General features: G+C 42.5%; 1 protein-coding gene across 1 annotated transcript in view; it reads left to right on the top strand.

Annotated features, from left to right (window-relative positions):
• The first annotated feature begins 394 nt into the window (after nucleotides 1-394).
• LOC307074492 (R3H domain-containing protein 1-like) overlaps nucleotides 395-16429 on the top strand; it is a 75777-nt gene continuing 59742 nt past the window's right edge. The window contains 2 exon segments of the mRNA XM_079734660.1: nucleotides 395-472; nucleotides 3087-3322. Coding sequence (XP_079590786.1) covers nucleotides 3137-3322 — 186 coding nt within the window. The 5' untranslated portion in view covers nucleotides 395-472; nucleotides 3087-3136.

A 16429-nucleotide genomic window follows, 5' to 3' on the forward strand; every position in this document is an offset into this window, starting at 1 on the left:
CGAATTTTACAGACAACACGTGCACTTTGACAACCCAGACACACTCAGCTTCTTATGCACACGCATGCACGCACACACACACACACCCTTGTGCTAATGCTCTTAGCACACATAATCCTTCTTATTCGTTCAACTTGTATATGTGTGTGCACACACACACTTACAGGCACTTGTCTTAAGGCCAATGCACACTGTTGGGCAATACTCACCCAACGCTTTGGGTGACAACTGTTCCATGCTCTGACCCCTTCCCCAACAAACGCATTCTTCCAATGCCCCTAACGACCTCTTAACCTCTGACCTCTCCCCCTCCCCTGCCCAGGTTGGCGTGGACCATGAGCACGTCAAAGCGTTGCACCGGTGGCCCCGCTGCCGCCTGTGTTGTGTAGCGTCTGAGCGGGACATGGGCCAGACTGCCCGCCAAATCCCACCTCAACGCCCACAGCAAACTGCACCAGTAGATCGCCTTCAGGTGTGTGTGTGTTTTAGAGAGAGAAAAGAAGTGTGCGTCTAGCTCATGTCGTGCTCAACGTTGCGCCGGGCGATAATAACCTCTCTCCCGGGGCACAGAGCCATGCTCATTATTTATAATCACATACAGGCTGCATAACGACCGATGAACAGCCTTAAAGACTGGTGCCGGCCAAGGGCTGGGACAGGAAAAAAATACTATTCATTTCAAACCTCACAATTACAATTTTGGGGTGTTAATCCTTCCGTATTACTTATGCATGTGGAAGCCGCACAACACGGCCGCCTTCCCCCCTCTTTTAGAGCAGCTCACAGACCTATTACTATCACCGCCGGAGAGCGGCCAGACACCAGGATTCATATTCAAAGGCCAAACTCCTCCTGACAGCCAGCTGCCCGGACTCCCCCAGCGTGTGTGTGCATGTGCGTGTGTGTGTTTAGGGGAGAAAAGGCGGACTGATTTGTTTGGGGATGAGGCAGATATCCATCACGGAGTGCAAAGGGAGGGAGAGAGAGGGAGCGAGAAGGAAGTGGAATAATATGTGGCCGATGTATCTTTGAATCTTTAAAACATATCAACGCTCTCAGGGGAATGTTGCTCTCGCATGGAAGGCGTCCGCAGCAGATGGTAAATATACAGGACCTGGGAGTAGTAAACCTCCCAAGTACTTTTATTTCTTGAAAGTTATATAAAATGCCAGCCGGCGTCTCTCTTCGTGTCTCGAGTCTTGACAGTTCGTTGAAATTCAGCAGTTGAACTCCCCTGTGTTCGATGGGCGGACCCACACGTATACGCACATGCACACATACACACACACACACACACCCATAAACACATGTACACACATCAACATATAAACACACACACACACAAATACACACACACACACAAATACACATACACAAATACACACACACACATACACACACACACACACACACACACACACACATACACATACACACACACACACACAAAACAACTGCCGCAGTTGGAAAGCAATATAATTGGCCTTGCTATTTGTCTATTTTAAAATCCATATTTTTTGATAAATATTTTGGTGTGTCTTAATGGGCAGGTTGATTAACTGTGGTTCGAAAGAGAGAGAGAAGGCTATGCAATTTGGCAAAAAACCACAGGCAGGAATTCCCATTTTAAATAGACTTATTCGAAGCCTGCTCAGAAACACAACACTGCTACGGTCGTGCTCCATGTGCTTTGCTCCGTTTAAACCTGGCCATGATGTCCTGGAAGAAGGCATTCTGCATCTCAATGTACCTTCCTGCTTTTATGAAGGTTAAATGAAAACAATGCAATTCTATCTCTTCTTTGGGTCACGCTACATATATGAACCGATCTCCGCGGTCTCTGTGCATTGGGCTTTAGCCGTTAGCGCATTCAAAATGGCAACGTAGAGGTGAGTCGGTGTAAGGTTCTTGTGAAAAGAAGCTGCATTTACTCTGTCACAGAAGAAGAATTTGACCCCCATACACATATATATGTATGTGTGTGTGTGTGTGTGTGTGTGTGTGTGTGTGTGTGTGTGTGTGTGTATGTATGTATGTATGTATGTATGTATGTATGTATGTATGTATGTATGTATGTATGTATGTATGTATGTATGTATGTATGTATGTATGTATGTATGTATGTATGTATGTATGTATGTATGTATGTATGTATGTATATGTGTGTATGTATATGTGTGTATGTATATATATGTATGTATATATATATGTGTGTGTGTATGTAATGTATGTATGTATATATATGTGTATCTATGTGTATATATGTGTATATTATATGTGTGCATATATATATATGTATGTAAATGTAAAATTATCTATATCTTTGTGAAATAAGTTGTATCACAGCATCAGCCCTTTCTAGGAGGAAGATAAAAGCTGACTGTTTCGCTACGCTGCTATCAAACGGGCGGGAAAACGACTCTTTTTGCTGTCTGCGCAAATCAGCCTAGGAATGACTGACGTTCAAACACACACGAGAGCGGCAAAGTGCTGACCAATGAGGGCTGGGTGTGTGTGTGTGCGCACTTTTGGAGTTCCTGATGAATCCTTCTTTAATTAACTCATAAATCAGAGCTTGCATGTGCCAGATGTCTTTATAAAAGTGTGTGTGTATTTCTGAATATTAGGGTTAATCCACAAGCACCTGGTCTGTGGCACATTAGGGTTGTAAAGAACAGATAACTCCCCTGAAATTAAATCAACACACACTTACACACACATCTCTCTGAAGGCATTATCAGACGGTACTCAGTTTAATTATCTTATTAAACTCATGTTCTGGGATCATCAAGAGAATATAAAAATGATGATCAACCAAATTTTTTACATCATAAATAAAGATGTTAATCTTAGATTTTTACTAAATTTGTTTTAGTATTTCTTCATAGTATAAATACTTAGAAAGGCTGTTTTATAATCAAGTGCCATGAATATTGCAATGATGTAACATATTTATTTCAATTTTCCTTAATGATTAAATAACACAACTAAATACGTACTATTCTCACAACTGCACTCCAAATGTTAAATTGCGACAAATAAATACCATCCAGTCCAATTATTCTAATATGATTTCATTCTTTCAGAATCTCGGCAACCTTGCCGTTGACGAGCGACTACAGGTAAAGACCCTGCCATGAAAATGTCCAACTCGGTCGCCATGGAAACAACGGCCAAAGCCTGCATCGTTGACGACGTAGGGAGCGACATCACCTCTTCCCACTCCGGGCCGACCAAGGGCCTGGCAGCAACCCCGACGTCTTTAGCCATAGAAGAAGTCGGCGAAGGCAAGGAGGACACAAAGATGATGATGATGAAGATGGTGAGTACATGTGATGCCCATTGGTCCCGTGATTGGACGATGTCTGGGTTGACGGGGGGAGAAGGGAGGGGGGGTAGAGGTTATCTTGGGAACTGTATTTCTTTTGTTGGAAAAAGGTTTAACACTCTAGAGAGTAGCATGAAGTCGACACAGACGCAATGACATAAGCGGGCACAGCGCTGACTTGACCTTTGCTATGTGCTAACGCATGCTTACTGCTAACTGTTGCACTTCTTCCTAATTGAAATAATGAATTCATTAATAATTCATACGTTGAGTGAATCAATGAAAAGGAGTATTTACTATATAATACGAAGAAGAAACAAAGTGGATTGAACGATTGTCTTCACTAGACTAAACCGGTACATGCTGTGAACAAAGTGAAGTTTTTAGATTTTTATTAAAGTGGCCGTCTCAAAGATGTCTTTTTTTTTCCTCTGTGGCGCTGGTTGGTGATGAGGAGCAATTGTTCCCAAAGATCCCAACTGAGTCGCCACCGACACCCAGTTGATAAAATGTATCATACTGCAAATGCAAGGTTTTCCATCAGTGGGCCATAGGCTCCATCACCATCGTGTTGCCTCTTTTAGCGATACATCGTGACCTCACAGACATTTATCTATGTGAAAATCGTTGAATATTAGGAGATGGATTTTTCTTGGCATTATTCCCAACTGATGCGTCCTCTCGTGTTATCCAAGTGGCCCTGCTTCGATACCGAAGAGAAGAGCAGAGGATTGGAGGAAGGGGGGAGGTGAAGGAGAGAGGGATTGTTTTTCCAAATCTTGCCCCTATAAATAGGAATTGGGCCGAGAGAGAGAGAGAGAGAGAGAGAGAGAGAGAGAGAGAGAGAGAGAGAGAGAGAGAGAGAGAGAGAGAGAGAGAGAGAGAGAGAGAGAGAGAGAGAGAGAGAGAGAGAGAGAGAGAGAATCTGGAGCCCTGTTCCTGGTTTATCTGCCAACCTCCTGCATCTGTCACTCTGGTACGGAAAGAAATCAGCAGGAGAGAGAGAGGCAGGGAGTGAGAGGGGGAGAGAGAGACTGATGGAGACAGATTGCTGATGGATAAAGAGATGATAAAGACGATGGATAGAGGTTGGGAGATGGGTGGGAAGACTGCTAGAGAGGCGGATAATGAGGGAGAGAGGGAGACACAGGGATGGAGGTAAAGACTGAGGGAGAGACATGGAGAGAGATGGGGACACCAGTTCGGGGAGAAAGAGAAGACGGAGGAAGGGAAGAGGACGAGGAGGGAAAGAGACATGCAAAAAAGAGAGATGTGGAATTTAAGAGAATTTGACAAGAGACAGAGACAGAGTGAGAGAGAGACCAACAGAGAAAGAGGTTAAAAACTGATGAGGGAAATGAATGGGAGTGACGGAAAATGGATGGGTGGGAGAATGTGGAGGAGCCAGTAAGGCTGAGGGAGGGCGCAGCCATCTGCCTGGGGCACTTGTCCTCTGCAGCAGAGAGCCGACACACACGTACCAACACACACACACACACACACACACACACACACACACACACACACACACACACACACACACACACACATCCTACCCTCTCCAAATCCCTCAGTAGCTTCTGCTGACTCCAGCTCTTTTCCTCTTCACTTCTCCTTTATTTTCCCTTTTTTCATTTCATTCCATTGTTAGTTTTCTGCGATCGCTCCGCACACTGTTCAATTAGTCGGTCCATCAGTGCACGCAATGGCTCTCTCTCTCTCTAACTCTATGTCTCTCTCTCTCTCTCTCTGTCTCTCTGTCTCTGTCTCTCTCTGTCTATGTATCTCTCTCTGCCTATGTCTTTCTACCTCCCTCAATTGCTCCGTATATTTCGCTCTCTTGCCCTCTCTCTTACTCTTCTCTGTCTCCCCAACCCTTTGTCCACCTCCGTCTCTCTATTTATCGTTCTATCTCTTTCTCTATTTCTGTGTTTATTTCTTTCCCTCCATCCCTTTCTCCAAATCTATTCTCTATCTCTGTCCCTTTCGGAAAAGTCCTCCTCATTTTGTCCTCTGTGGATCTATCCGTTCCTTTAGTGCTAATTTTCATTTGCCAGGGAGCAGTGCGTGTGTGTGTGTGTGTGTGTGTGTGTGTGTGTGACACCATGTAGCAGTAATGGATTGAGTGAGATTTGGGCAGAGCCTCCCTTCCTCTCACACCCCCCCCCGCCACCGCCAATGTATACCTGCAGCTGAGAGTCCATCTGTTCAGACACACACACACAGACACACACACACGCATGAAGACACACACAGACACCCACACACAGGATTGTACAGGGATGAAAAATAACGACTCACATACTGTGTGTGTGTGTGTGTGTGCGACCGACCGACTGCTATAACAAAGGCATATGTTCACCTGGTGATAAGAAAAGCAAATTATTAGCAAAGTATAAATTTGCCATATAGCTTGATATGCAATACATCCTGTTTGCGCTATGGTCTTTGAGCTTTCATCTTACCGTGGTGATAAGGAACAAGCCTATAATGTAAAGAACTTCTAGTAGGAATGAGAATGTGTGGTGGTGGTGGACCAGGTGGGAGTATTGTACAGAAACATACCGACCTGCCCGACCCAGTTGGCCCACTCTTCTGCCAAGGCCCGTTTAAAGAGTGTAGACCAGTCATATATAATTCAACATCTTTCACGGTAAAAGGAGGGTTCGGTTTATTTTATTGTATTTTCCCCATTCCCCCTGATCAGCTGACAGCCAGCCCAGGCACTTTTGAGGCTGCTCGAAAACGTATGGAGAGCTTTTCTGCCTTTTTTATTTTGCAATGCATGTTTGTGAACGCCTGCCTGTATGTCGTCGGTTTAGGCAGTGGTAGCAGGAAAACATTCAGGCTAACACACAAAGAGAGAAACATACACAAAAGATGCTTACTTTGGTTCAGCGAATTAGCTTGTGGCACCTATTAGTTAACAAGCTGATAGACATTAGTCTAATTAGTCGTGAAGTAATTAGTCTGATTGCCATATCGCAATACTACATATAATAATACAACACAGGACCATGCCTTGCTTTTTCTTGTGTCAAATTATGCCGCGAATCAACGTTAATGTTGCTGTTTTTCTGCAGAACGCAGCCCAAACTGCAGCCATATCACCTCCCCCCCCCACCCTGCCTTTTGTTAGCAAAAGAGTTCCGCACCACAAAGGCGGTCTTGTCCGCCTCCCCCCCGTCCCCCTCGGGGTCCCGCTACAGCGGCGGTACTTTTGCGCGTGGCGCTGCGTATTACAGCCATCAATCATGTCGGGAAATTACAATTTCAAAAACGTCAGCCTTTAAGAGGGCGAGGGAGTGGGAGGGTGGTGAAAGAGGACTGTGGAGCGAACACTTAATTGAAGCGTCCCGATATTTCCCCCGTCGTTGTTATTGGACTGGCCCCCAAGGTGCTGACACTCCTCCGTTAAAAAAACCCAACCAAAACCCCTCCAAAAAAGACAACTTGGGCGGGGTTGTGAGTGAAAGTATTGTAGACTGGTTTTGGGGATGTGCTGTGAATACCGCCATGGCACTTTGGTTTTTCCCTCCAATATGTTCATGTTGTTCTGTATAACACCATTGAAAGGATACCTTATATTCCACCTTTCACCTCAGAGGCCAAACAATGGAACCAAATGGGTTTAAAACGATTTTTCTTTAAAATAAATATGGTAAATGAGTAGTCTGAACATTAATCCAAACATGTATTTAAAATACATTTTTGACATGTTTCCCATATTCCACTACTCTTAACAATAATATTACACACTAGTAAGCAGCTGACAATTGTCAAATAGACCTTTTTGATCGGAATGGTTGCCTCTTTCTTTTTCAATAAAAATCTGACCAGAAAGCATACTAACGTAAAAAAAATACCTTGGCAAACGGTTGAGATTACCGCCAACTGCGTGTGTGCTGCCTCCGCTGTCATCAGGGGCAACATTGCGGTCGGTTGACAGTGGTTAATTAGATATGCGAGAGATCGACACAATTCGCCGCCTCTTTCCTACTTGTCTCTATTCTTGCATTCTACTCCCGTTAGGTAAACGGTTGTCAGGGCGAAGAGCGAGGAAGCAAATGTTTTTATCAAATTGTATTAGTTTTCTTCTGGAGGCTTCACTCCGGTGAGCCGTCAGCTGCATGCTAACGGAACAGCAGGGAACGGTACAAATATGTCTTATCGCTCTGTTAGCGGTGTTGTTGTGCTAATAGTGTGTTTATAATCTTAAACTCCCCCCGCCGCCACACAAACAAATGTACGTCCTACTGTTAAATGTTATTGTAGTATTTCCTTTGCTTCTACAAGAAGAAAATACAAATTATTTTCAGTGGAAAACAAATCATGCTCAGATTCTCTGTTTTAAATCCGGTTTAGGCCGACCCGTGTGGACACCTCCTCCATAGTTCCCACAGTCCTCGTCAAGACAGACTGGTCAGGTGGCAACAATTACCGGCTTAGTCGACCATTAGGGATGTCCCGATCTGATCCACGGTATCGGTATTGGTCCGATATCGGAGGGGAGTAAGAAATATGATCCGATCCGCGCAGCATGTCAGGTGATAACAATAAGAGCTACCACATGAGTGCTAGCTGTTGAAAAACCATGTCACCAGTGTGGCTGTATTTCAACCTTAAAGAAGAAAAAAGTACAACAGCCTCGGCCTGGCTGTTGCACGGTTCTCCACGGCTGTTGCTGAGGAGAGGCGTCGTCATGCGCTGTCACGTCACACGCACCAACCTTGGCTAGAGCGGATCACAGCTGTTGTGATAGCCACAAGCTTGGCGATCATAAAAGCTAACCATTTCCAACGTCGCGGATGTCCAATCGATTAAAATTATTAATCAATTGGAAATATGATTATTATAAATCGGGCGTTTGTGTGGGGACCCCCATTTATAAGGTTAGAGGCTAGCTGCTTCTTACATATCCAATGTACTCCCGGTAGAAGCTAAATGCTAACGTAAACAATCTTTTTCACGTCATATCTACACAAACGATATGCCATATGAAAGACACTACAAGGAGTCCAACCGTACAAGCCTTATCGTTTTATGATCTTATCTCGATTATCTAGATGTGAAAGAATAGTGTCAACACTTCCTGGTTACTACAAGTGATGACACACACGCATGCATTGCATACACATAAGCGCACACAATTGATTCAACCATTTCAAACTATCAGCTGTAACAGCTCAGCTATTCTATATATTATCTCAAATGTATTCAAACTTTAACCATTTAGTTATTTGTTTAACTCTTCACTTTATGTTTCCAACCATTTACATTTTTTTTAATGTGTGCATGTTTTCATTGTTTACTCCATTTAAACTTTTGAACTCTGTTCAAATCATTTCACTTGATTTAAACCATTCAACTTTTCTTTAGTGAGATGTTTTAAGGTGGCATATCGGCAATCATGAGCAAAGGGGTTCCATATATTTTTTTATTAGTAGTTTTTGTTCAAGAGTAAAACAATGTATCGGATAGATATCGGTATCGGCAGCCAGCCTAAGCTATGGTATCGGTATAGGAAGTGAAAAAGTGGTATCGAGACATCCCTATCAACCATCATAACATTTTCAAATTAAATTAAAAAAATTGATTCAAGGTTTGATTTAGCAAGTACACCTACAAACACAGACGTGTGCTGCTTAATGCTGCAGAAATCCAAATACTTGGGTCATGGATCATTCGTTTTTTTTGGCTGCTTGGCAGATAAAGCAAGAACAATTAAAGGAGAATTTCACCGGTGGAGAAAGGAATCTGAATTGAAAGAGGGTCATATATGTAGTCAAATAGAAACATAAATTTGTAATTTGGTGCCTTTTTTTTTTTGTAATTTATTTTTTATTGGTTTGTAGTGTCAAACATTTCCACATTATTCATCATATCTTCTGTGTGTGCTGGCGATGTTGCTATTTTACCGGCGCAAATCTAAAAAGAGTTGTTCTGAAGTAGCCTAATTACCCGTAGGTGTGGTTTGGGTGTAACGTGCAATAAACCAATTTGAGTGCCATCTCCCATCCCCTTTAAGAGCATGGGCGCATTTATATCTGACGAGTTGATATTTTGACAGCGCGTTTGCAGTCTCCAATGAGACAGATGCATAACTTCATGAATTTCAAACTTCAAATGGCTCAGTTTGTGGCCTAATAATATGGCCTAATTCACACATGGAATAAGGTTTTCTTCCATAACTTCAGAAACACTGAGTCGTCAAATAAATTTTGGCAAGGAAAACTTAACACACGACATGCGGTAACTGTGGTTCTATTTAATGATATACGCAATACATTAACAAACATCGTTTCTTGCCAGTATTGTATGCATTATCGTTATCGACTTGTGTTCCTAATATGTATGTGTCCCCTTGTTAATGTACATTGCCATCGACTGTATTATGCGTTATGTGTTTAGTTTGCGTGTGTTTAAACCGATGGACGCACAACGCGCGCCCACTTTCATTGATTATTTTACACATACACACAGGCGCGCCCGCATTCATTTATTCTTTTTAACACTCACTCGCGGTAAAACACTGTTTTCTCACGATCAAATACTCATCAATCCTAAAAGTTATGGGCTTGTACACAATGTCTGTGTCAAGAAAATATGTGTTTGCTGTACGGTGTTTGCAGATGCATTGATTTAAAAGTACAACTTACTACCGCTGTATCAGCTGTTCTTTCCCAAATAATTTACCAAGAATGTGTGGCTAGGAAGATGAGAGAAGCAAAGTGTATGCGCGAGGTCCACAAGCAACATTATGCATGCGCCCTTAAAATAGCATCTGGACAACGCGCCACTGACTTTAAACCAGGTATTTCCTGGTTTGTGGCGCAATTGTTTTCTGAAACTGCAAAATAGCACCAGGGAACGTTTGCACCAGAACACGCCTCCTCCTTTCGCCAAACCGCACCTTGGGGCGCAAGATCATTTCTTAATTTACAGGCGCGTGGCGGTGGATGGAAAAGAATGCTCTGCGCCAGTTGCAAACAAGCAACGACACATGCGTCAGTGTAGAAAGTCAATTGCACCGGATGCAAGATAGGGCCCTTTATGTTGAAAGTATAGACCGTCGCGATTCCCATTGAAACAAATGGCGCGGTGATTATTCTTCAAAACGAGACCTGGTAAATTGTGAAAAATGAATTAATCAGACAACGCGGTTATATGCTATAGACCCTAGAGTATCTGTGGTATAAAGGCTGGGACGAATTTCGAATTATAAATATGTATACTTTATGTTGAAAGTGTAGACCGTCGCGATTCAGTCGATACTATAGGGTCTATAGCATATAACCGCGTTTTCGGATTACAGTTTAATGCATTTTTCACAATTTACCAGTTCTCATTTTGAAGGCTGAACAGACAATTTGAATGGAACTACTTAGCAGGTAGTTGTTGTTTGCGTTTAAGATACCGTGATTTCTTGCCGACGACGAATGTCGGCACACGTCGAATAATCGATTATTCGTTCATACCACCCATCGATTATTCGACCATGAAAAATAGGAGTTATTTCATATCCCTAGTTACAAAGTGAATCCACTTTTTAAAGTATGAGGTAAATTGCTCTGTTTTATGATTGAAAAATGCTGTTATCTCTTCCATTTTGTAAATGTCCATTGTGATGTCCATCCATTCATTTAGAGTTGGGCTCTCCTGCGATAACCACTTCCTGGTTAAAGCCTTTTTAGCTGCAACCAACAGAATGTTCAATAAGTATTTGTCCTTTTTCATCCTTAATTTTAAGATTTGACAGCATTTTGTACGCACATGAAATTATTCTCCCATTAACATCAGAGTTGTATGCTTTCCTAAACATTTCTATCAAGTTTACATTTATCTCCAACATGTTTTTCATCTTCATATTAACATAATGCCGCATTTGCAGATACCGATAGAAATCCTGTTTTTCCAAAAGGTATTTCTCTTTGAGTGAATCAAAACTAAGCATTGTTCCTCCTTTCATTACCTTACATGAAGCTGTCAATCCCTTAAGTGTCCAGTCCTTAAATCTACTGTCCAGTTGGTTAGGAATGAAGTCTGAGTCATATGCACACCATTTAAGAAACATAATATCGCCTTCTAATTTATATTCTTTTTTGATAGTTTTCCACATTTTTAGACTACATTTCACCCATGGATTCATTTTCTCTTCAATAGATTTCCATTGAGCATTATATTTTGGTTGCACCAATATTAGTGGTGTAACGGTACACGTAATTGTAGCGAACTGTCACGGTACAGGCACTTCGGTGCGGTTACAGAGGTGTACCGCGGTTCGTAAATGTGGCGTACATAGCGTTAATATGGCAAATCTAAAGGCTTGCTTTGCGATGCGGAATTTAAAACTTGAATTCGGAGTTCCACCCGGACCGTTTAGCCAAAGTATACTACTCCGACTCCGTAACTACAGAGACCCCTCAGCAGTTCTCCGTCGGGATGTTGGATACACAATGCAAATCGCCGCCCGATCTATCTTATATGTTGACTACAAACCATGTAAGCCAGGGGTGTCAAACATACGGCCCCGGCCCGCGAGACTATTTGATCAGGCCCACGACTTGTAGAGCATACAATTCTGAGTATGTCAAAAAAAAAAAGTAAGTCTCTAGCCCATTGCTGTGATGAGTTATGATTTTTTTAAAGAAATTAACAAAATGCTCACTCCAGCCACTAGGGAGCAGCCAAAATAAAAAAAGGAAGGAATGCCACATGTCTTTGTCGAAAAGTGCAGAGTTTTCCAGGAAAAATGGACTGAGAATTATTTATTCACAGAGGTGAATGCAAAAGCAGTGTGCTTGGTATGTTATCAGCAAGTTTCAGTGCTCAAAGAACATAGCATTCAGCGCAACTATGAGACTCTTCATAATGAAAAATATCACCATTTGAAAGGACAACTAAGAAAGAGGAGATAGACAAATTGTTAGCTGGTCTGAAGAAACAGCAGTCTACTTTTACTTTCAGCCGCAAGGTCAGTGATGCAGCATTGAAAGCCAGCTACCTTATTGCTCACAAGATAGTGCAAGCATCCAAGCCATTTTCTGATGGTGAGATCGTGAAAACATGCATGCTGAAGGCTGCAGAAGTTGTGTTCCCTGAAAAGTGATCTGCCTTTGCCAACATTAGTCTGTCGAGGAACACTGTCACAGATAGGGTAACAGAGCTCTCAGGAGACTTGGGAAGCCAAATTAATGACAAAATTAAGTCATTTATTGCTTTTTCGGTTGCAATTGATGAGAGCACTGATGTAACAGATATTCCTCAACTGGCCATATTTATTCGGGGTGTTGAAACTTTGAAAATCACAGAGGAGTTCCTTGAGTTGGCGCCTATGAAGGACACTACAACAGCGAATGTCATATTCAGCTCTCTCGTTGGAGCACTGGACATGGTTGGAGTGGACTGGTCCCCTGCCGTCAGCCTGGCTACAGATGGCGCACCTTCAATGGTCGGGAGATAGGCAGGCGTTGTGACAAAATTCCGAGAGAAAGTACAGACCGCAAATGGGGGACAAGATTTTTGGGCATTTCAATGTATTTTGCATCAAGAAGCGCTGTGTTGCAAAACGCTAAAAATGGATCATGTTATGAGTGTGGTAGTAAAAACTGTAAATTTCATCAGAGCGCGAGGTCTGAATCATCGTCAGTTTGACACTTTCTCAGAGATAATGACAGCCTGGCCTACCATACCACACTGAAGTACGGTTGTTAAGCCGAGGTGCCGTGCTCAAGCGTTTCTTTTGGACAGTTCATTTGGACAGTTCATGGAGAAAAAGGGTAGCCCAGTGAAGGAACTTAAATGTCCGCAGTGGGTGCAGGATCTTGCCTTTATGGTGGATATTACACAGCACCTGAATAATTGTAACAAAATGTTGCAGGGCCGCAAAAAAATTGTCACTCGGTATAACGACAGCATACGCGCATTCAAGTTAAAACTGTCACTCTGGGAGATGCAGCTATCTAGCGGTGACACCGCCCATTTCCCATGTCTAACAGCTGTGCATGCGACCGGACGTAATGCTGATATGGATCAATACAAAGACAAGATAACAGGATTGCTGCAGGAGTTCGAGCGGAGGTTTCAGGTCTTCAGTGAACTAGAGAAGAAATTTGCCATTTTTTCGCTCGCCATTTACAGTCAAGCCTTGTGACATGCCAGCTGACATCCAACTCGAGATAATTGACTTGCAGTGTGATACCAATATGATGGAGAAATTTGCGTCCGTGGGTTTGGACACATTTTATCAATATCTCTTGCCAGGGTACCCCAAATAATCATCCCTGGCTGCAAAGGTTTTATCCATGTTTGGGACTACCTATCTTTGTGAACAGGTGTTCTCTGTAATGAACCTAAATAAAACAAAGCACCGCTCAAGGTTAACAAACACACACTTGAATGACATTGTGAAATGTGCTGCTACTCAGGATTTGACACCTGATATTGATGCACTCGTAAAGGCTAAAAGATGCCAAGTTTCAGGAGCCAGCAGCAGCAAATAGACTGCAGTGAGAAAAAAAAAGTTAATCAGCAAGTAGGCCTGGGCCTAATTCTTGTGATGCTCTTTCAGAAATGTTTGCACTCTGATGAATACAGATCTTTGAATATAAGTTTACTCAGGTTTCATGTTAAAAGACAATAAATATTGTGCAGTATATCATTCAGTAGCCTACAAAACTGTTTGATCTTATGTTGCCTAATCTCATTGCTCATGCACTGCTATAACTTTTACAGTGGGGCAAAAAAGTATTTAGTCAGCCACCAATTGTGCAAGTTCTCCCACTTAAAAAGATGAGAGAGGCCTGTAGTTTTCATCATAGGTATACCTCAGCTATGAGAGACAAAATGAAAAAAAAAAAATCTAGAAAATGATGATGATGATTTTTAAAGAATTTATTTGCAAATTATGGTGGAAAATAAGTATTTGGTCAATAAAAAAAGGTCATCTCAATACTTTGTTACATGCCCTTTGTTGGCAATGACAGAGGTCAAACGTTTTCTGTAAGTCTTTACAAGGTTTTCACACACTGCTGCTGGTATTTTGGCCCATTCCTCCATGCAGATCTCCTCTAGAGCAGTGATGTTTTTGGGCCTTCGCTGGGCAACACAGACTTTCAACTCCCTCCAAAGATTTTCTATGGGGTTGAGATCTGGAGACTGGCTAGGCCACTCCAGGACCTTGAAATGCTTCTTACGAAGCCACTCCTTCGTTGCCCGGGCGGTGTGTTTGGGGTCATTGTCATGCTGAAAGACCCAGCCACGTTTCATCTTCAGTGCCCTTGCTGATGGAAGGAGGTTTTCACTCAAAATCTCACGATACATGGCCCCATTCATTCTTTCCGTCACACGGATCAGACGTCCTGGTCCCTTGGCAGAAAAACAGCCCCAAAGCATGATGTTTCCACCCCCATGCTTCACTGTAGGTATGGTGTTCTTTGGATGCAACTCAGCATTCTTTCTCCTCCAAACACGACGAGTTGAGTTTTTACCAAAAAGTTCTATTTTGGTTTCATCTGACCATATGACATTCTCCCAATCCTGTTCTGGATCATCCAAATGCTCTCTAGCAAACTTCCTACGGGCCTGGACATGCACTGGCTTTAGCAGGGGGACACGTCTGGCACTGCAGGATTTGAGTCCCTGGCGGCGTAGTGTGTTAGTGATGGTAGCCTTTGTTACTTTGGTCCCAGCTCTCTGGAGGTCATTCACTAGGTCCCCCCGTGTGGTTCTGGGATTTTTGTTCACCGTTCTTGTGATCATTTTGACCCCACAGGGTGAGATCTTGCGCGGAGCCCCAGATCGAGGGAGATTATCAGTGGTCTTGTATGTATTCCATTTCCTAATAATTGCTCCCACAGTTGATTTATTCACACCAAGCTGCTAACCTATTGCAGATTCAGACTTTCCAGCCTGGTGCAGGTCTACAATTATGTTTCTGGTGTCCTTTGACAGCTCTTTGGTCTTGGCCATTGTGGAGTTTGGAGTGTGACTGTTTGAAGTTGTGGACAGGTGTCTTTTATACTGATAAGGAGTTCAAACAGGTGCCATTAATACAGGTAACGAGTGGAGGACAGAGGAGCCTCTTAAAGAAGAAGTTACAGATCTGTGACAGCCAGAAATCTTGCTGGTTTGTAGGTGACCAAATACTTATTTTCCACCATAATTTGCAAATAAATTCTGAAAAAATCAGACAATGTGATTTTCTGGATTTTATTTTTTCATTTTGTCTCTCATAGCTGAGGTTTACCTATGATGAAAATTACAGGCCTCTCTCGTCTTTTTAAGTGGGAGAACTTGCACAATTGGTGGCTGACTAAATACTTTTTTGCCCCACTGTATGTATGTTTATTTCATTTATATGTGCACATTTACATTTTCAAGGTAGTATGATAGCTTTCTTCATAGCTCCCACTTGAGTTTATTTAGTGTGGCGAGTTGGTTCAGGTGTTCAGATGTAAAAATGTATTCACTCATCTCAACTATAAAAATAAACCAGTTGTTAATGAATGTGAAATTCATTGTATTTCAATTCCATCGGCCTATCTGTGAATAAATGTGTTGTGCTAATATAGATCCTTGTGATCCGTGATTATGTAGGCTACAAATGTAGGCTAAATGATAAAGCATAGTACTGAAAAACAAAGCTAAAGATTTGGAATTGACGTAGGTTATTTTGCCATTATTTTACTGGTCCGGCCCACTTGACATCAGATGGGCTGTATGTGGCCCCTGAACCAAAATGAGTTTGACACCCCTGATGTAAGCAGTGTTGTAAATAAACTTCCAAAGCATTTCAAATCTTATTTGGTGTTTTATTGGTCCTTAAGGTGCAAAGTAAACAATGTACAAAGTAATTAAGGTGCAAAGTCAAACCAGAGAAGTGATTCAGGAAATGATTTTGTTAGAGGACCAATCACAGCCCTTGCCGTCTCCGTTGCGTCGACCAATAGGTCCATGGCGGCGACGGATAGTTAAAAAATATTGGATGCGCACAAAAGCTACGGAGAGGGTCTCCGACAGGCTCTCCGGCTATGGAGAAGGCTCCCCGTGTCTTCGTACAGCACTTAACATGCACACGCATTTAAAAAGGCACCATCCAGG

This window comes from Pollachius pollachius (genome assembly GCF_949987615.1).
Source record: "Pollachius pollachius genome assembly, chromosome: 4".
Lineage (NCBI taxonomy): Eukaryota > Metazoa > Chordata > Actinopteri > Gadiformes > Gadidae > Pollachius > Pollachius pollachius.